General features: G+C 36.0%; 1 protein-coding gene across 1 annotated transcript in view; it reads left to right on the forward strand.

The window, feature by feature from the left end:
- Positions 1 to 22671, forward strand: part of MLLT10 (MLLT10 histone lysine methyltransferase DOT1L cofactor) — a 282550-nt gene that overhangs the window by 207254 nt on the left and 52625 nt on the right. The window contains exons 12-13 of the mRNA XM_067030386.1: positions 6035 to 6079; positions 6933 to 6965. Of these exons, the coding sequence (XP_066886487.1) occupies positions 6035 to 6079; positions 6933 to 6965 (78 nt within the window). The remainder of the gene's footprint in view (positions 1 to 6034; positions 6080 to 6932; positions 6966 to 22671) is intronic.

Raw genomic sequence — 22671 nt, forward strand, 5'->3', positions numbered from 1 at the left:
GTTGATGGAGAGGATAGGTAAAAAATGGCATGGAAAAATAATAAATAGAATTTATATGAAGGTTGTTCACATATATTAAATAAATATAGAATTTTGGATTGTTTTTATAGTTGTGCAGACATTAATTTCAGTAAGTAAACATAAGAGAAACCATTATAGGGGAGAAAAGAGCACGTGTAAAGGTCAGATATGAAAAGTAGTAACTATTAACTACCATTTGTTTTGTGCCAGCATGTGTTAAGTACTTTACGCTTAGTAACTTGTTTAATCTTAAGAGCAGTTTTATGAAGTCAGGGCTATTAATACCCTTGTTTTACAGCTGATAAAACTGAGGCTTAGACAGACAAAATAAGTTGCCCAAGATCACACAGCCAGAGATTTCTTTCTCTTTTTATTTCTCATAGCTAGCTTCTGTGCCTGTGGTGGACCTGTTTGACAAATTTTTTGGAGAAATGAGTGGAAACTATGGAAGGATTGTTTCATTAGTAGCGTTAAAGATGGTTGAGAGCAAGATTCTCCAGTCTTATCACTACTGACATTCTGGTTGGGATAAATCTCTGTTGTGCATTGCTGTCCTGTGCCTTGTAGGATGTTTATCAGGATTCCAAAACCTTACCCACTAAATGCCAATAGCAACCGAGACTCCCCCGCCCATAGTGACAGTCAAAAAATGCTCAGGTAGGGGAGGGAGGGGATTGCCCTTGGTTGAGAACCACTGTTTTAGAGGGGACAAATAATAAATTGCAGTGAGAAATAAGTTTATTGAAAAGATTTTAATATGTTGCACACTTAAATATACGTTTTATTTATATAGTATGTTTCCTTTGAGATCAGAAGCGCTTAGCAGTTAGCCATAGCCCCTAGTCACAAGAAATAAATTTAGACAGATTTCCTCAGAAAAAATTTTAGTTCATATTTATTTTTAGCAAGAGGCACAGGAATCAGGTGAATAACATACTGAGAAAATTAGGCCTAAATTTGCTCTAATGAAAAGAGATCCTCACCAATATACTGTCCATAGGGGCATAGTCTTAAAATTACTGAATTTCAGAAATTGCATTTGGATGCCATTTGAAACACACATCCTCAATTTAATGGTCTTAAACTATTGATTTACATTCTTAAAAGATTTTCCTAGCTGTTTATTGATTAAGGGAAGTTTTAGGTATGGAAAATCATGTTTTTTACACACTGATTACTTTGTGAGGGCAATGTTTGTGGTACATCTGTGGCAGAAAAATATGAATTTGTATCCCTTTTACCTCACCAATAGGTAGATAGAAATTTAGGGAGAAATTCCCATAAATATCATTTCACCAAAATAAATGACTTAAATTTAGACTTGTCAGGATTTTTTTTTCTTAAACTTGAGTTTTAAAAATCACTCTGAAGAGTGTATAATATATCTTGTCAAAGCCATAATTAGGGAATAAGATTAGTTTTTGAAAACTATTTGAGGTAATATATTATTTAATCTTACACATTTTAATAAAAGTTTTATGACTAGATCAGAGCACTCTCTCACTGATAAGCTTAGTACTAAAAAGTCTATTCTTATCTAGAAGAAGCTGGCTAAATGCCATGAGTATTTAGGAATTACGCCTTCTTACCGTAAGTTAAGAATTGTTAACTGCTGTTGAAACTTAGCATGTGCTGCACGCTGTCTTAAGCACTTGACAAGCATCAAGTATTATCGCTCATTATATAGAAGAGGAAACAGACAGAATTCTCACAGCTCTAAGTGGTGGAGGTATGCATTTTCCTTGATTCCAGAGACACTTAATTATAAAATTCAAGGGATGTTTGCTGATGAGGGTGTAAAACCTTGCTAGTATACTGTCAGTCATGCTTTAAGCAATGGGATCAACAAGAGAGTTTGAGCCAATAATTTAACTTGCAACAATAGTACCTCCTACTAGTATCAAAATGTTAATTTTTCCTTTGGACTAATTTTAGATTGAGAAAGCACTTAGTAATTGTAAAAGCAGAAAACTCGCTCCTGTATAAATAAGTCAGAAGGAGAAAATGTGTACAGTGTTATCAAGAATTGTTTTTCATGATGCCCTTTTAAAGATTCATGTTCAAGTAACAATGCAGGTGACCTTGTAAACACCTGTTAGTTATAAGGTTAGACTATAACAAGCACTATAATCCTAGATCCAGAAGGTTAGAGGCTGTGTTTGTCATGTTCATTACTCTCCTCACTGCCAGCACAGTGCTTTGACCATAATAAATGCTAAATATTAAAAAACAAAAAAAAGAATGAATACTATTAGTAATCACTGAGAACGTTATCATGTGTTTAGTAGTATCCTGTGTGATTTTGTACTTGTCTTTCAAGTGTTTTTGCTAGATTGCAAGTGAAATTATTTATTGTAAAGCTTTTCACATATCAATAGTATTACAGGCCAGTTTTAGGATATATAATTAGTTGGAAAAGACCATGGACAAGATGAAATTTGAATTGTACTTTGGAGTAGGCAGAAAAAGAAGGCCAGCATTTTTATCAGAAAAGATAGTAAAGGTATATTTGAAGGGTAAACTTCATAGAAACAAGAAGCTTGTGTTTGTGGGATAGTTAGAAGTAATGTTGATTAAATAAAGCAGGATGAGTTTATGGAGAGTTGAATGAATGCTAGGCTGAAGAAATCAGACTTTGAGGCTAGTGGTCTTTCTCCTAGAATTAGCATTCTGGACTTAATTCTGGCAGCTTACTATTAAAAGAATTTTAGAGTAATCAAAATGCTCTCATGACGTGTTCAAATTATAATAGAGCATATGTAGCAAGATATTTATTCTAGGAGGCCTAGATCCAGTCAGAATAGAAACCCAGAAAACACCTCTAAACTTGTCTGATCAAGGGTTTGTATTGTAAGATTTTTATTTTTATTTTTTTTTCTGTACGTGGGCCTCTCACTGTTGTGGCTTCTCCTGTTGAGCAGCACAGGCTCTGGAAGCACAGGCTCAGCGGCCGTGGCTCACGGGCCCAGCCGCTCTGCGGCATGTGGGATCTTCCCGGACCGGGGCACGAACCCGTGTCCCCTGCATCGGCAGGCGGACTCTCAACCACTGTGCCACCAGGGAAGCCCTTGTAAGATTTTTTTTTTTTTTTGCGGTATGCGGGCCTCTCACTGTTGTGGCCTCTCCCGTTGCGGAGCACAGGCTCCGGACGCACAGGCTCAGCGGCCATGGCTCACGGGCTTAGTTGCTCCGCGGCATGTGGGATCTTCCCGGACCAGGGCACGAACCCGTGTCTCCTGCATCGGCAGGCGGATTCTCAACCACTGCGCCACCAGGGAAGCCCTGTAAGATTTTTTTATTAAATCACAGTACATCCTGATAAGTGACCTACTGGGGTTTTTGTTTGTTTGTTTGTTTGTTTGTTTGCATTACGCGGGCCTCTCACTGTTGTGGCCTCTCCCTCTGCGGAGCAACAGGCTCCAGACGTGCAGGCCCAGCGGCCATGGCTTACAGGCCTAGCCGCTCCGCGGCATGTGGGATCTTCCCGGACCAGAGCTCAAACCCGTGTCTCCTGCATTGGCAGGTGGATTCTTAACCACTGTGCCACCAGGGAAGTCCCCGTTTTCCTTTTTATCTCAACCACATTTAGGAGAGTTTATGATTTAGTAAAGTGAAAGTTAGCATTTTTTCTTCACAAAAATCAACATCTTATTTTCTCTGAGAAAAAGTTTGGTATTCGTTAAATTATGGTGTTTTAACATTAATTTCTTTGGGCATGCTCTGTCCTTTCAAAGTATATGGTTCCCTGTTTTTTGGTTTCTTTTTTAAAACTCAGTCTGTAATTCTTTAATAGAATACTACTATACCTTTCTCAGTTAAGATACCTGAAATCAGGCTTCCCTGGTGGCGCAGTGGTTGAGTCCGCCTGCCGATGCAGGGAACCACGGGTTCGTGCCCCGGTCCGGGAAGATCCCACGTGCCGTGGAGCAGCTAGGCCCGTGAGCCATGGCCGCTGAGCCTGCGCATCCTGAGCCTGTGCTCCGCAACGGGAGAGGCCACAACAGTGAGAGGCCTGTGTACCGCACCCCCCCCCAAAAAAAAAAAAAGATACCTGAAATCTCTTTCAGTGATGGAATTCTTTAGTGGTGATACATGTTATAAAAGGAGATTCTGGAAAGGCAGACCTTTGGTTGTGAGACTATGTACTTACTCTTAAATTGTTCCTAATTTCACAAAGACAAGTTATTACTATGAGTAGATCGCCTCAATAGAAGTTTCTTCTGGCTTCTACTGAAATATGAAGGTTATGAAAGTTTAGCTTGAGCCTGTGTAATTGTGAAAGGGAACTTGTTAAATGTATCCCTATTTATGTCATATCTACTTACTTTGGTAAAGTGAAACTGAGAAGTCTTTTTTTGATAAAATATTTTAATTAGAAATAGACTGATTCTGTAAACAGGTAAGGGAATCATATAGATAAAATATTAATCTAATAAACTCATGAGAGTAGAGTTATCATCACAGTGTGCTGTAGATGAAGGAGTAGTTAACAGTTAGTGAACATAATTCACATCTAAATGACTCAGGTTCATGATTTTATATACATTGATTATATTGGATTATCAATGAAAATCATAAAGGATATTGGATGCTGCTAAGACCAGGATATACCTTGGAATTTGCTTTCTTAGAAAATCCCCTGATTTTGTTTTGGCTTTTGATGATCTGAAAATTTGCTGGCCCTATGTCATGGTTGTCTTTCTATAAAAGTACTAGATCAGGGCTTCCCTGGTGGCGCAGTGGTTGAGAATCCGCCTGCCGAGGCAGGGACACGGGTTCGTGCCCCAGTCCAAAAAAAAAAAAAAAAAGTACTAGATCAAAGGCCAGAATAGCTATATTCCAGTTTTTTGTCCCCACTGAGAAAATCCTTCTGCATGAGTGTCCTTTGATTATTTTTTAGCACCATTCCAAACAACTACCATTTCTCTATAATGTAACATGTCTATCCCTTTAATAGCCTTTTAGAATCTCACTTGTATTGCATTTGTTAATGAAGCATTAAGGTGGCAAATTCTCCCACCATGGCTCATTTTCGAGGGTCATCAGGAAAGAACATACACCAAACTGGCCTAAGTGTTTGATTTTTTAACAGTATCTAATGTCAAATTCTTTTAATATTACAGCGATTGCAAGTGATTGCTGGCTTCCTCTACCTTGCTTTGTCTTTCTTCTTAATTTCAAGTTATTCAGAGTGGGTCCATAATTAGACTTGAGTTTTGAGGTAGATATGTGAGTGATGGTTGCCTGGAAGGCTCTGCTGTACACCAGTACTTTTGAGTTACAGCCTTAGCACTGGTTTTATCGATTACTTTTCCTTTGAAATGTCATATGGAAATTTATTTCCCATTTCTGAGCAGATTTTGCTTATAGCAGTGTTTTATTGCTTCATGTCACCCTCTGCTCGTTCTCCTCATTTGGGTGGAGTAAAAGAATAAGAGTAATGGCTTTTCATTCATTATCATCAGCGAAAATGAAAGGTAGAAGAAAGTAAGCAGAGTGTAGTTTAATGAGTTTTATATTGTTATGTAAGTCATAATGGATTTCTGCTCAGATATAAACTAAATAATTTTCATACTTAAATTGTAATTTCTAATTGAACATAGCATTCAAATGTGTTTGATACACTGTTCTCATCTAATGAATTATATAAAGCACATTAGTTTATCTCATTGCCTAAGTGTACTTCCTCATAGAAGTGAATCCATTTATTCTTAAATGCTTGTTATACAGATTCATTTGTAAGCCCTTCTGTCTTTTCCTCATTCGTTGCACACATATACATGCACACACATTTCTACACTGTGCTGTTAAGATTTGTGAATGCCATCATGTTTGGTCCTCCTACCCCTTGTGTCCCAATTACTGGCTCATTATTTCTGTTCTTGCATTTCTGTTTGCCCTGCTCAGCTAGACTTTTAGGTTAATGTTTTCCTGTTTTTCTGGCCTGTTTCTTTTCTGCCCTTAACTCAATGGCAACTTCTTGGCTGATTTCCTTTCTCCTCCCTCCCAACAGAAATTTCCATGCAGTATCGGCATGATGGAGCTTGTCCAACAACTAGTAAGTTGTCTAACTGGGTTGGTAACCCAGACTTTTTGACTCCTACTCTAGTGCTTTTTCTAGTATATTATGCCACTTCTGAACCTTTAAATTTTAATTTTCTAAAATGCAGTTGGTTTTTAATTGAATAAATTTCTTTCTCCTACAAAGGTAGCTTAACTTGCTGCTTTGTCCTGTGTTCAGGATCCATATTATAGTCAAATTGTAACCAAATTTTGTTGATTGCTGGCCTTTTAACATGGTGCTTCCATTGTAGAATTGTGACTTCTGTTCCCCAGTGAAGTAATATTTTCAATTTTTTGGTTTTCACTAATCTTAATGTTAATATTTGTATATTGGCATTAGATATCTTTTTTGCTTAGGCCTCTGCATATCTTGAGCCTATTATACTAAAGTCTAGGAATTGAGAATGTTTGATCAGGTTAGATGATAAAATGAGGTTTTTCATTAATAATAAATACTATTAAGTGTGACCAAAGGTGGATTTACCTATATAGAATTGCATCTTATAGATACTGACTTTCAGCCAGAAAGACATTACATAGTTAGACTACTAAATGTCTTTTTATAAGTAGCTTTATTTATTACTAAGGAGATTTGTCATCATTATGACAGTATATCTGACATATTATTTAAATTTAGTAGGTAATATATTAGCAAGTGAAATGCGATATCTAGAAATTTATACCGTGTGAAGACTGAGCCAAGCTTGTAGTTTTAATGATTTAAGCAATGATCCAAGGTAGACTTACTGAGATTTTATTATACTGATGCAGGCAGCCTATGCCTATGTATTTCTTTTGTGTGTCTGAGAATGATCTTAACCTGAAGTCCTTTTTTCCTTACTTAAAAGCTTTCTCAGAGTTGCTGAATGCAATACACAATGGTAAGTTTTATTAGAATCTTCTCTGGTGGTTCATTTATTGCAAAGGTTGCCTTTTGTAGAGAATCTCAATTGAAAGCTTGCATGTTCTGTTGATGAAATGAAACCTAGCTCTGAATCAGTTGTTCAGCACCTTAGTGAAAACTTTTTGTGGATCGCCTACAGGAGGATAATAGGTCAACTTAGTTCATCAGTTTGGCTTTTATTGTCTCTTTGTAAGGCAAAATGGTGCTAGTGTTGTTCTACCTTTATGAAAGTCATTTTTCTCTGTTTGCAGATAGTTTTTTCTAGCTCTTTTGAGCTCTGGCTTGCCAGTGCAGTTGGTGATTGGTACCTACATCAGGAATTTGCTACTTCTTCCACAACTGGCAATGTGAATTTTATTTTTAGGATTAAAATAATAATCGTTTTATTATTCTATCTCTCTATTCCATTTAATGAATAAACATAAGATAGCCTTTTAGATTATGTCTAATTTGAGGCCAGGTTTTTACAGGGGACTTGCATCCTTTGCAGGATTGGGTTCTGAAATCAGAATATAAGGCAAATGCTACCATTTTTTTTAACTTTTAAGATATAATTATAATGGAGTTTATTTTTGCAAAAGTGGTAGAGAGTTTCTTCAGTTCCAAGAACCTTCCTTAATTCTTTGCTGTTCAAAGAAAATTCTTGAATCTAGTATCATCTTTGTTGATTATCTTTTTAGTCATTAGCTGACATATCTCTTATTTGTTCAAGACTGTTTAAATGATTCCAAGCAGTTTTCCCAACACATTTTCATTAACTTTCTGAAATCTTGCGTATTGTGCTAATGTAGTTTAATTTGCAGTCATTTTGCATTGCATTTGGATTAAATTGTCAGGTATTTACAAATCTATAGCCAGCAAGAGACTAATGGCATGAAGAACAGGCATAGACACTGTGTTGATTTGAGGGCCAGTGTGGTTGGGATGGGAAGCCCATAATGAGCATTTTATTAATGGGTACATTTTAAAAATAACTCTTGCTTCCCTGTGTAACCTGGACCTGCAGACTCTTAGAATAAATACTCCAGATAAAAAGGAACTCTTGAATATTAGGTATCTAGAGGAAAAGGGATAGAAGCATTCTTAAGAATAAACCAAATATGTTACCATTTTTGATAGGAAAGTAAAAAACATCATTTTCAGTTTACATAGGTGAATTTAGACTTGCTCTTTAATTTTGGAATATTAGAATTTGGAGGCATGCTGAAAGTTTGAAAAGAGTATATTTGGAGTAAAAAAGAAAGTAGATACTGTTGGGAGACATCTAAATCCTTTGCCATTATTAACTGACATAGTACTGGGTTGTATTAATTTAACAGGGCAATTGTCATGTTTCTTTGCATGGGTGAATGAAATTAATGTCATGGGATTAATATAATGAACACAGGTTTTCTTTAAAATCTTGGGTTATTTTGTAACTGGAAATTTGACCCCTATCACCCATTCCATCCCATCCATTGATGGACATTTAGGTTGTTTCCATGTCTTGGCTATTGTAAATAATGCTGTAGCGAACATGAGGGTGCATATATCTTTTTGAATTCGTGCTTTTGTCTTCGTCAAATAAATGCCAAGAAGTGTGGATCCATGTGGTAGGACATTTTTTGTTTTTTAAAGGAACCTCCAAACAGTTTCCCAATAGTGGCTGCACCAATTTACATTTTCACCTACAAGGGTCCTTTTCTCCACATTCTCACCAATACTTATTTCTTGTATTTTTGATAATAGCCATTCTAACAGATGTGAGGCGATATCTCGTGACTCTGATTTGCATTTCCCTGATGATTAGCGATGTTAAGCATCTTTTCATATGTCTGTTGGCCATCTGTGTGTCTTCTTTGAAAAAATGTCTCTTCAGATCCTCTGCTCAGTTTTTAATCGGATTTTTTTTCCCTCTTGAATTATAGGAGTTCTTTATATATTTTGGATATCAACCCCTTATCAGATACAATTGACCCTTCAACAGTTGAAACAATTAGGGGTTGGGGTGCTGACCCCTGAGCAGTTGAAAATCAAGTACTGCTGTCTCTGTCTTAGAAACAAAGGAAATGACAAATGACTCACCCAAAGCAGGAAGCAGAAACAGTTTAGATAGAATCAAAACTTAAACCCTGGTTCATTTGATTCCTCATATTATGATTTCGAAGCAAACACAAACTTTCCCCCACACTTAAAGATTTGTAAAATGAAAATACAGGTACTATGTTTATTGAAAAAAAAAAACATTAAGTGTACTTGCACAGTTCAAACCCATATTCAAGGGTCAGCTGTGTATGATTTGCAGATATTTTCTCCCTTTTGGTAGGTTGCCTTTTCATTTTGTTGATGGTTTCCTTGGCTTTGTGGTAGCTTTTTACCACTTGTTTATTTTTGATGTATTACCACTTGTTTATTTTTGCTTTTGGTATCAAGTCCAAAAAATCATCACCAAGAGCAATGTCAAGAAGCTTACTGCCTATGTTTTCTTATAGGAGTTTTATGGTTTCAGGTCTTACATTCAAGTCTTTAATCCATTTTGAGTTGATCTTTGTGTATAGTATAAGTCAGTGGTCCAGTGTCATCATTTTGCATATGGCTGTCCAGCGTTCCCAGCACAATTTATTGCAGCAACTGTCCTGTCCCCATTGTATATTCTTGTCTCATTTGCCACAAATTGACCGTATATGCTTGGGTGTATTTCTGGGCTCCCTATTCTGGTCCATTGATCTATGTGTCTGCTTTTATGCCAATACCATACTGTTTTGACTACTGTAGCTTTGTAACATAGTTGAAATCAGGGAGCGTGATGCCTCCAGGTTCTTTCTCACGATTGCTTTGTCTATTTGGGGCCTTTTGTGGTTCCATACAAATTTTAGGATTGTTTTTTCTATTTCTTGGAAAAGTGCCATTGGAATCTTCATATGGATTACACTGAATCTGTGGCTTCCTTTGGGTAGTGTGGACATTTTAACAATATTAATTCTTCCAACCCATGACTACGGAATATCTTTCCATTATTTGTGCCTTCAATTTCTTTCATTAATGTCATTTAGTTTTCAGTGTAGAGATCTTTCACCTCCTTGGTTAAATTAATTCCTATGTATTATTCTTTATGATGCAGTTGTTAGTGGGATTGTTTTATTAATTTCTCTTTCTGATAGTTTGTTATTGGTGTATAGAAAGGCAACTGATTTTGTATATTGATTTTATATTCTGCAACTTCACTGAATTTGTTTATTTGTTTAACATTTTCTTTTGTGGAGTCTGTAGGGTTTTCTATATATAGTATCATGTCATCTGCAAATAGTGATGGTTTTACTTCTTCCCTTCCAATTCAATGTCTTTTATTTTGTTTTCTCTCCTAATTGCTCTGGACTTATATTTTCAATTATGAAGACACGTGTAGAATTGGCACCTAGTGAAGTAATATTTAGCCTGTGGAGGATTGAAGGAGAGTTGCTTGGACTTAGCTGGAAAAATCCATATGTTTGTGTTTTCTCTTTTTTCAAATGTCTTCCATTTTTTTGGTTTTAATTGTGGTAAAATACACATAATATAAAATTTGCCATTTTAACCATTTTTAAGTGTGCAGTTAAGTAATGTTAAATATATTCACATTGTTGTACACCCAATCTCCAGAATTTTTTAATCTTACAAAAACTGAAACTATAGTCATTAAACAACAGATCCCCATTTCCCCCTCCCCCCAGCCCCTGACAACCAGCATTTTACTTTGCTTGTATGAATTCGACTACTCTAAATACCTCATGTGAGTTAGAATCATGTAGTATTTGTCTTTTTGTGACTGACTTACTTCACTTAGCATAATGTCCTCAAGGTGCATCCATGTTATAGCATGTGTCAGAATTTCCTTCCTTTTTAAGGCTGAATAATATTAATACTGCATTGTATCATATACCACATCTTACCATTTATCTGTTAAGGGACACTTGGGTTGCATTCACCTTTTGGCTATTGTAAATAAGCTGCTTTGAACATGGATGTTCAGATATCTTTTCAAATCTCCATTTTACCCAGAAGTGCAATTGCTGGATCATATGGTAGTTATATTTAAAAATTTTTTAAATTGAGGTATAGTTGATTTACAATATTATATTAGTTTCACGTGTACAACATAGTGATTCAAAATGTTTATAGATTATACTCCATTTAAAGTTATTATACATTATTGGCTATTATACATCCCTGTACTGTACAATAGATCTTTGTAGCTTATTTATTTTATACAGTTATATTTTTGAGGAAGTATTATACTGTTTTCCATGGTGCTGCACCATTTTATATTCCCACCAACAGTGTACAAGGATTCCAATTTTTCAATATCCTTGCCAACACTTAATTTTTTTTTTTGATAGTAACCATCCTAATGGGTGTGAGGTGTCAAATGTTAGCTTAAAATATTTTTTCTCCTTCATTATATTGAGCATCAAGCAATAAAAACTTTGAGACTTGTCTCTGGGGGAGGAAAGAAAAAGAAGAATTTACATTCCATTTTATTCTTCTGTATTTGTTTTTTATGGTTGCTCTACCAAATTATCACAAACTTAAAGGAATACAAATTTATTACAGTTCTGTAGAAGTCTGACCTGGACCTCACTGGGTTAAAATTAAGGTGTTGGTAGGCTTTGAACCTTTTCATAATCTCTAAAGGAAGATCTCTTTCCTTATATTTTCCAGCTTTGGGAGGCTGCCTGCTCTCCTTGCCTTGTGGCCCCCATCCTCCATCTTCAGAGCCATCAATTATGGGGAAGTCCCTCTAATGCTTCAGTCTGTCTGGTTCTCAAATACACTTTATGAGAACTCTTATGATTAGATTGGGCCCACCCAGACAATTCAGGATAAGGTCTGCATCTCTGGGTCCTTAACTCAGATAAATTTGTGTAGTCCCTTTTGCTATTTAAGGTAACGTATTCATGGGTTCTGGACATTAAGGCATGGACACCTTGGGGACAGGTGGGGGGCATTATTCTGCATACCATGTCTGTTCACAATTATTCTAACTGCCATACTTTAAGAAGATGTTACTTAAATCATTTCCAGGGTTAAGGTTTATTAGTACATGTATTTATTGAATAGTTTTGGTTTTAGCACCTTTTTTGTTAGCTTTTTTCCCATAAATTACTAGTGACCAGTTCTCATTGCCAATTCCAGGAGACAGGTTGGTTTGTTTTTTTTTTGCGGTACGCAGGCCTCTCAATGTTGTGGCCTCTCCGGTTGCGGAGCACAAGCTCCAGACGCACAGGCTCAGCAGCCATGGCTCACGGGCCCAGCCGCTCCGTGGCATGTGGGATCTTCCCGGACCGGGGCATGAACCCGTGTCCCCTGCATCGGCAGGCAGATTCTCAACCACTGTGCCACCAGGGAAGCCCCAGGAGACAGGTTTTTATCTTACTTGATTTCATTTCAGAAAAATTGTTGGCCATTGTCTTTTGAAGCTTTCTGTATTCCATTATATAGCATCCTCCTCTATCTTTTTTATAAATTATAAAATACTTCAAATTTATAGAAAAGTACAGAGATTATGAATTTATTACAGATATAACACCTGTTAATATTTTGCCATATTTTCATAGATCCTTTTTCAACTTTTATTCTGAAATATTTGATACATTGAAAGCAGTATGTATAAGTTATGTGGCCACACTAATAAAATGAGCACTCAGGAATCTATCACCAATTTAAGAAATAGAATGTTACCAGCACTGTTGAATATAGTGCATGCTTTTCACCATTGCAATTCCCCAAGGTTAATGACTATCCTGAATTTTGTTTATCATTCCTTTGCTTTAATTGTTTTGCATGTATGTATAAAATTACACCCCTTATTTCTTTTTCATACTTCTCTCATCCCTTTTCAGAGTAAATGGTTCTTGTTCTACTTCTCCAGTATCTTATCTTTTCCCCCCAAAGTTTTTAATGAAGTAAAATTTATGTAATATAAAAGTTACAATTTTAACCATTTAAAAGTATATAATTCAAAGGTTTTTGGTATACAGTTGGCCCTTGAATAACTCAGGGGTTAGGGGCCCTGATGCTCCTCACATGTAAAAACATTTGCATAAAATTTATAGTTGGCTCTTTATATACAGCTTTCATCCCTATTGTCAGTTTTGCATCCATGGATTCAACCAACTGAGGATCATGTAGTAATGCAGTATTTACTGTTGAAAAAAATTCACATGTAAGTGGACCCATGCAGTTCAAATCCATATTGGTAAAGGGTCAGCTGTATTCATAATGTGGTGCAACTGTAACCACTATCTAATGCCAGAACATTTTTTTAAAAATTTATTTTATTTTATTCATTTATTTAATTTTTGGCTGCATTGGGTCATCATCGCTGCTGCACGGGGTTTTTCTCTTGTTGCCGAGAGCGGGGCTACTCTTTGTTGCAGTGTGCGGGCTTCTCGTTGCTGTGGCTTCTCTTGTTGTGGAGCACGGGCTCTAGGTGTGTGGGCTTAAGTAGTTGTGGCACACGGGCTTCAGTAGTTGTGGCTCGTGGGCTCTAGAGCACAGGCTCAGTAGTTGTGGCACATGGGCTTAGTTGCTCTGTGGCATGTGGGATCTTCCCAGACCAGGGCTCGAACCCGTGTCCCCAGCATCGGCAGGCGGACTCTCAACCGCTGCGCCACCAGGGAAGCCTAAGGCCAGAACACTTTTATCAATCCGGAAATAAATCACATACATCCCAATATATTCCCCTCCCCCGCCATACCCTGGCAATCAGTAATATACTTTCTGTCTCTATGGATTTGCTTTTTGTTGACACTACATGTAGAGGGAGTTCGTGTCTGGTTCCTTTTACTTGGCAGAACGTTTTCCATATTTAAGCATAAGTTTTGTCTATGTTGTAGCACATAGCAGCACTTCATTCTTTTTTCTATGGCTTGATGATACACATTATATGGATATACACCACATTTGGTTTATCCAGTCATCAGTTGATGGACATTTGGGTCGTTTCCACTTCTTGACTGGTATGAATGATATTGCTGTGAATTTTCACACAAGTTTTTGTGTGAACATATTTTTTTTGTTTGCCTTGTGTATATACTTAGGATAGAATTGCTGGGCCATTATGGTAACTCCTATATAACTTTTTGAGGAACTGCCAAACTGTTTCCCACAGCAGCTGTACTACTTTACATTTCCATTAGTAGTATGAGGGTTCTAACTTCACCACATCCTCACCAAGACTTGTTATTTTCTTTTTTTTTTTCCTAGCCATCCAAGTGAGTGTGAAATGGTATCTCATTGTGGTTTCAATTTGCATTTACCTTATGACTAATGAATTAGCATCTTTTCATGTTCTTTTTGGCCATTTGTATATTTTCTTTTGAGAAAAATCTATTTATATCTTCTTGTATCAATTTTTGTAGTTTGGATGTTTCTAAGAATTTGCCCATTTCATCTAGATTTTTAAATTTGTTGGCATACAGTTATTCATAGTATTCTCTTCATAATCCTTTAAAACATTTTTTGGTAATGTGGGTAGTAATATCCCCTTTTATTCCTGATTATAGTGTATTTGAGTCCTTTTTCCTTTGTCAGTTTAGCTGAAGTTTAGCAATTTTGTTCTTTTCTTTTAATTGGAGTATAATTGCTTTATATGCTGTTTTGTTCTTTTAAACCAACTTGTGATTTCATTCTTTTTTAAAAAATAGTTTTCCTGTTCTTTATTGTATTTCTGCTATTTATTTTTTTTCTTCCTTCTGCTTGCTTTGAGTTTCATTTGCTCTTCTTTTTCTGATTCCTTAAGATAGCAGGTTAGATTATTTATTTCAGATCTTTTTTTTGAAAGTAGGTCTTTATAGCAATGTCTTCCTGAGAGTACTGACAGTATCTTTTACGATTTCTTTGTGTACCTCTTGTTTTATTCCCAGTATCTTCTCCTCTACTTATTCACTTCTCATTCTATGCCTATTCTGTTGGAAGATATCTTTTTTTTTTTTTTTTTTTTTTTGGTACACGGGCCTCTCACTCTTGTGGCCTCTCCCGTTGCGGAGCACAGGCTCCAGACGCTCAGGCTCAGCAGCCATGGCTCATGGGCCCAGCCGCTCTGCGGCATGTGGGATCTTCCCAGACTGTGGCACAAACCCATGTCCCCTGCATTGGCAGGCGACTCTCAACCACTGTGCCACCAGGGAAGCCCTAAAATAATTTTTTTTAATAAATAAAGATGCAGATCAGACCATGTCACTGTCTTACTTAAATCCTTTAAGGATTTTCTGGTATTAATGGGATAAATTCATATTGTTTAGCAAGGCATAAGGAGTTTTTCTGGCACTGACCTGCCTCTCCAGTCTCATTTCTTCTCTCCCACTTCTTGCTGCATCAGTATAATCTACTCATAGTTTCCCGATAGACTGTTCTCTGCAAAATCTATGATATAGACTTTGGTTGTGTCTGCTGCTGGTATGGCCTTCCTCCTTTCCTTACTAATGAAAGTAGAATTTAAAAGTAAACATAGGTTTATCTCCTACAGAGTTTTTTCCAAAGTCTTTTGATAAAATTATTAACTAGAAAACAAAAACAAAAAAAAACCACTTCTGGGTTCTTGTACATAGTGATCTAATATTTTCTTCATTCTGTTTCTACTGTTTCTACTGCTCCTCCAGTTGTTTTTGTTTCTGTGATCTATATCTTAGTCATACTTGTCTCACATTTGTGAAACTTAAAAAAAAAAGACAAATCCATAAACTCTTCCGTTAGAAAGTTGAAATTCTGAAAAGTTGAAGACTGGATTACTTTCATTATTTACTCTCTAGTATCTGATACATCTCAAAATGTTACATTATATAGAAATTTATAAAATTAAAATTTACTATTTCACTGAGACTTGTTTTGAAAACTATAAGAACCAAGGAAATATTGTATGTTTAATAGTCATAGATGTTGAATTTTAAGCATATATCTTGACTTGGTGTTTCTCATAGAGGATCTTAGGACTTAATGGTGGTATTTTTTTGGAATGTGTGTAAAATATTCCATAAAATTTTTTTATGCATATAAATTTTTCCCTTTATTGTGTGCATTTTTATTTTTTTTATTGGAGTATAGTTGCTTTATAGTGTTGTGTTAGTTTCTGTTGTACAGCAACATGAATCAGCTGTACGTTGAAATTGGTGTTTCTCAATAAGGAAATAATATCATCAATACAAAGAAAAATACTTTCAGGAAAACACTTCACCAATATATTTGTAAAAAATAGGCCCAGTGGGATGAATTTTTTGTGATCAGAGAACTTTAGGAAACTTAAGAGTTGAAGAAATAAAATTATTGTACTAACAGAGGAAAAGGAAAACTGAACAGATAGGAGAAAGATATAATGTAAAAATCTTTTAGTAAATATTTGAAACTTTTAAGGCAATTTGGAAAGGCAAAATAGTCATTTGACTATTTTAGAAAACAATGTATAGGGGCGGTAAACTTTGAATAGATGTCCATGAAGTGAAGTGCCTTGTATTTCATAACATTTTGTTTTATGGTAGTACCTTGGAACTAGCCAGCTTGAGTAAGAGAATTTAGATTTCACAATATTACTAAACTCTAAGTTTAACTTCTGTTTCATTTGGTAGGTGTATTTAAAATGCTTATAATAATGATGAAACAAGTACTATGTATATAGGGATTACAGCTTAGTTTCATAGTCCAGTAAAAAACTAGCACATCATCAGCCCCGGTTTTCATCATCCTATTTCAGGTATGATTTTGCTCTAGTGCTTTCTAGGTGGTTTAATAATTTATTTATTTGTTCATAGTTTTTCTTCCTCACTAGAGTATAAAGCTGTTTAGCATAGGAATTGGGTTTTTTCTTTATTTCATTGGTATTTAGTTCATCATCTAATAGACTCTCCATTAATGTTAAATGAATAAACTGTGTCAGTTACTACAGAGCCCTTGAATAGGTTTTATATATTCTTTGTAATGTGTTCCTTTTCTTCAGGAATTAAACTTTGCATTAGGCAGTCTTGTTTCTGTCAGAGTAGGAACTTGGTTCTTTGCTGCAGTAATGGAGTTGCTTCATTTGTCTTGGCAGTTCTCACTTTTAATATAACTTTGAAATAGAAGATTAAAGTAGCTAGAGAGCTTGGATCTGTTTTCACCACAGTAACATTGCTAATTGATTTCTGTGCCCGTTTCCAACGCTGTTGAATCCCCTTTAATTATGGCGCCCAGAATTTGTCACAGCCATGCTCATCAAACACATCTCACTTGATGGAGGCGGCAAAGTAGTGCCAACCAGTTATTCATAGATATCTCCTATAGGATTGAGAGTAATAGGGATGCTAATTGATTTTGGGGGTGAACATTCTCCCTCAAATATGGGATCCTATCCAGGTTTTTTCAGAATAGTTTGTAGGAAACTAGATTTTTATTCTTCATATGTGTTCCCTTTTCATTTCAGGGAAGCATTGAGGTGTAGGGATTTAAGAACAAAGATGAGTAGTTCTCAGACAGAACAGTTCTGTAGTACGTCTGTGAATCATTTGAGAGTCACTGTGTGGGGGCTTCCCCGGCAGTCCAGTGACTAGGACTCCACGCTTCCATTGCTGGGGACGTGGGTTCCATCCCTGGTTGGGGAACTAAGATCCCACATGCCGTAAGGTGCTGCCAAAAAAAAAAAAAAAGATTCACTATATGTAATGAGGCATTACTGATGGGAGAAGCTGTCTGTGTGAACAGTGTGGCGATTGAGAACAGTGGATCTAGATTATTCTAGATCTAATTTCTCTTTAGTCACAATAGACTTGTTTTTCCTTCTTACCCAATTAGTTGGTGTGTTATTTTTATACAATAAATTGTTAACATCCCAGGATACAGCAAATGCTGCTGTTTGTTTCAGTGTTTGTTCCTGTGTAGGAAGGAATTTGACTGATTACTATATAGCCTTGCTAAGTAGCATAAGACATATACTATAGATAGACTTTTTCCATTTCAAAGCATCCAAGCTACTTTGTCTCTTGGATCTCTTTAAGTTCCTGAAAGGTAGCCTTCAGAGACTCTTACGTGATAAACAGAGAAGGATATTAACATTTGGATGGTGAATCAGCCGCTGGGGAGATAAAGTCATTTTCAATATGCATGGTAACTACTTATAAAGTGAAATGAATTTATAAGCATCTCATTGAAACTGCAAGAGAAGAAGAACCTGAAAAGTTCTTATTGAGTGAAGGAATTAGTGTAAATGGAAATGAATTTATAAGAATTACTTTTAAATTAATTAAATGGTACTGCCATTGATATTATCTTTATTTAGGGTGCTACCTTTTTATTTTAGTGAAAAACAAATTTATAATGACTGAAAGTTCCCCTTCCCCCCTTTTTGACTTTAACCCTACTGATTTTTCCTCCTCATAATGTCTTAAGTTCCTCAACTTGACTGTCATGGTAGTTTTTAGGAACTGGTTATTAAAAATTCAAAATTAAAGTGTGTCCTTTCTTTAGACAGAGATGACAGTTCTACACTAACAAAGCAGGAACTTAAATTCATAGGTATGTAGCAAACTCAAGCATGGTTCTAAAGGTAATAGTGTTAAATTAATCGTAATGTACCTTGGAAGCCTTCACATATAAAGCAGTATTAGAGATCTGTAGTCACAGAAATGATAGCTGAAAGGAATTCTCCATAATTTTGGATGGTTAGAGGGATGAAGAATTTTATCATGTTCTTATTGTTGTACTTGTTTGGATTTGTTATATTAAGACATGGTACGGTGGGTTTTAGGATTCCTTAAACTATTTATTTACCCCTCAGGTTCTAGACCCCTTAAGTCTTTGATTTTTTTAAGAACACTTTATACATCTGTGACCCTTCTCTCTCACTGAGAGAAAGAAGAATCTGAACCATATTCTATGATTTATAATAATTCTCTAATTCTGTGTCTCTCTAATACTCCTGGAGTAGTTTGAGAGTGAGCATGTGTATTATGAATCCACTACTCTTAACCAATTAATGTATGCATCTACCCCACCCCCCTTTCTCTCTCCTTAAACCCTTAGTTTCGCATATTAATAAAAGGAATCTTGCAGGCTGTGAGTATCTGCAATATGAAACATTCCTTCTCAAGAGTGTCGAAACTATTTTTCATTTGACAAGTATATATTAAGTTCTTTCTATATCTAAGATCCTGGTTAGTTGCTTTGGTGGAAATAAGTATTTACTGTAAATGTATTTACTGTAAATGGATCCTGCCTTTAGGAAAGATAAAATCTAAAAGGAAAAGAAATGTGTATATAAATGTAGTTTTTTAACTTATTTAATGATCTTCAGTATAATAAGAGTTCAGGGTCAGAGGAAATTACTTTCAACTGAGGGAAGGAGATGTTCAGAGAATGTAACATTTTACCTGATGCTTAAAGAGCATGTAGAGTTTAGCTATATGGAGAATAGGGATCGGGACTAGACTCCTAATCCCAGGAATAAAAAACAGCACAAGCAGTGGCACATAAATGAGAATATAAAGGCTGGGTAAAGTGATGGTGATACTGCTATTTAATATGAATTAAGAAAAATAACACCCTTAGATACTAGGCCAAAGGGTTGAGAGTAGTTAGTGTTTGAACTGGGAAAAAAAGATAAAACCTGTTGTTTAGGCAGGTTCATCTGGCTATAGCATATAAGAAGATTAAAAGGAGCTAATGCTGGAACAGAGAAACCAATTAGATTTTTAATATAACGTAGCCAAATGTATTGAGTGCCTGAATGAGAATAATGAAGTCAGACTGATGGGACATACATTACCCAGGAAGGAACTGGTAGTAATTGTCAATGAACTGAATGGCAGGAGCTTGGGAAGGATGGGTATTCATTTACTAACAAGGTATTTAGGTAGAGATGTTTAGCATGCAAATGGATAGATGAGATTAGAGTTTGGGCATGAAGGAGTATTGATAGTAGTCCTCCACCTAGGGGTAAATAACTAAAACTCTGAGACTGGTCAAGGCTGAGAAATATTGATAGAGAAGAAGAAGAAAGGTTGGATCAGGTTTATTTAGGAAAGTCAGGGTGGAAAGGAAGACTCTAGAAAGATCAAAGATCAAGACATAAGAGAAGAATATTTGATGGACCAAAGAATGTGGAAAGATGGGAAGAGATCAAGTGAACAAGTAGAAAACAAGTAGAAACATTCAATGTAAAAAACCCCACAGTATTCATAATTTTGGATTAATGCATGTTTAAATTAGTAGAAGTTTTAAAAGTAGCCTTTTCCCTCCAAAAGAAATGATTGTTACTTTCAGGTATGTGTAGTAACTTGAATGTGTTTACTACAAAAGTGGTATCCTTTTAGTATACTTCAGAATAATGTTTTAATGATTATATGAGTAACAAATAATGATACCTGTATATGTAAAAATTATGGTTCTGAGCTACAGTATTTTCTTCTGTAATACTCAGTGTCTCCTGAGAAGTTACCTCCTCTTCTTTTGTCAAGAATGTGTCTGTCTCTCCTTGTATTCTCTACCTTCACCTAACTGAATCAGTCACCAAGTGGTACCCTTCTAAGTATTTTTTCTAATTAATTAATTTGAAGCTTCCTAGATATAACTTTTATATCTGATTTCTTTATTATTTTCAGACTCCATCTTCTTCTTCATGGCTATGGGTTGGTTCAGCTCCTTACTTAACCTTTTTCACAGATTATTGTAATATACTAGACTCCTTTTGGTTTTGTCAGTATACCTAGAGTTGGTCAGGTGGACTGACCCAAGATGGTGTCTCAGAAATGAAGGTAGGAAAGAATGTCATTTAATCATCAATGATAAAAACATAAACTGTCAAGAATGCCAAATGTTGCTTGCCTTATTCTTCCTTAAAATAATCTTGCGGAACACATCATAATTGGGAAGTTACTTGCTTAGTGAATCTGCTACCAGAATAAGGAGTTAGATTATGTTTAAAGACTGTCACCATCTTGATAACATTTTTTTTCTCTCTTATAATGTAGTTCATTGCTTTGCAGCTTCCTTTTACATTACTGTCAGGTCATCTGTTTTCTGAAAATCTGTCCCAATCACCTTGATTAAACCTGGAGTTATAGACCATGTCTTATGGTGAGCTGTTTCAATGGATGGCCGATATTACTTGTTTCACATTCATAGGGTCATTTTATTTCAGGGTATCTGGATTTATGTATGTACCTATTTCTTTTTTGTTTTGTTTTCTTTTGCTGTATGTGGGCCTCTCACTGCCATGGCCTCTCCCGTTGTGGAGCACAAGCTCTGGATGCGCAGGCTCAGCGGCCATGGCTCACGGGCCCAGCCACTCCGCGGCATGTGGGATCTTCCCAGACCGTGGCACGAACCCGTGTCCCCTGCATCGGCAGGCGGACTCGCAACCACTGCGCCACCAGGGAAGCCCTGTATGTACCTATTTCTGACAGAATAGTATATTTATATAATAACTAAGTATTTGGAATTATGTTTCTCAGATTTTTCTCCAGGATGCTTATAATATTAGGAGCAACTAATATTTTTATTCAAAAGTGTATTAGGAAACTTATATTGAAAGTTGTTTCTGGGTGTGTCAAGATTTAGGAGATTAAAAATCTGCTCTTCTACCCAGATCAGTCCTTAAAACAACTTTGGAGAAGAAACAAATCAGTGTAATAAACATATAAAGACATAGGGAAAATAATTTGAAACAAAAGGAAATATAAAAAGAAAGAAGTAGAAATTTTAGGTATGGAAGACTATTTTAATGGTTGAAGTAAAGAATGCAATATATGGGATAAATATAACCAAGGAAGAAAATAATTAATGGAAAGTTCAGATTAAGGAAATCCCTAGAAAGGCAGAGAGGATCTATATATAAAAACTAAAAACAATATCATATGGAGAATAGAAGTAGAGTCCAGATAACAAGAGCCCCAGAAAGGTGGAGAGAGAAAGATAGAGAAGAGGAAATAACCTGAAGAAATAATGGAGGTAAACTTCCTTTAAAAAAAAAGAAAATGAGGTCTTAGATTGAAGCAGCCCATGAAGTGTCAAAGAAAAGAGTGAAGGAGGGCTTCTCTGGTGGAACAGTGGTTAAGAAAACGCAGGGGACACAGGTTCGAGCCCTGGTCCGGGAAGATCCCACATGCCATGGAGCAACTAAGCCCAGTGTGCCACAACTACTGAGCCCGTGTGCCACAACTACTGAGACTGCGCGCCTAGAGCCTGTGCTCTGCAACAAGAGAAGCCACCTCAATGAGAAGCCGGCACACCGCAAGTAGAAAAAGCCTGTACAAAGCAACGAAGACCCAACGCAGCCATAAATAAACAAACAAACAATCTTCATCTGGACACATTATTGGGAAATTTAGACATATCAAAGAAATACATGGACTATTATTATGAAGTGCTTCTTGGAGAGATTTAAAAGGACTAAATAGAAGTGATTACTATTCTAAGGAAATGGTACAACATATAAAAAAGCTAGACTTAGAGATAGATTTATCATAACAAAAAAGTGGAAGTACTGGGGATGTGAAAATTATACTCCTATTTCTTGTAGTATCTCCTGGATTTGATTATCAAGTTTTATTTAGGAAGTTTACCTAAGTAACTTGAAAATATATCCAGGATATATTTTCCCAGACACCAAACCCAGAACAACAAATTGTATATTATTATGCATAAATAATAACTATATGGTAAAGGACTGTTGATTTCTTATAGTATAACTCTTGTTTTCTTGG

Source organism: Kogia breviceps, chromosome 3, assembly GCF_026419965.1.
Source record: "Kogia breviceps isolate mKogBre1 chromosome 3, mKogBre1 haplotype 1, whole genome shotgun sequence".
Classification (NCBI taxonomy): Eukaryota; Metazoa; Chordata; class Mammalia; order Artiodactyla; family Physeteridae; genus Kogia; species Kogia breviceps.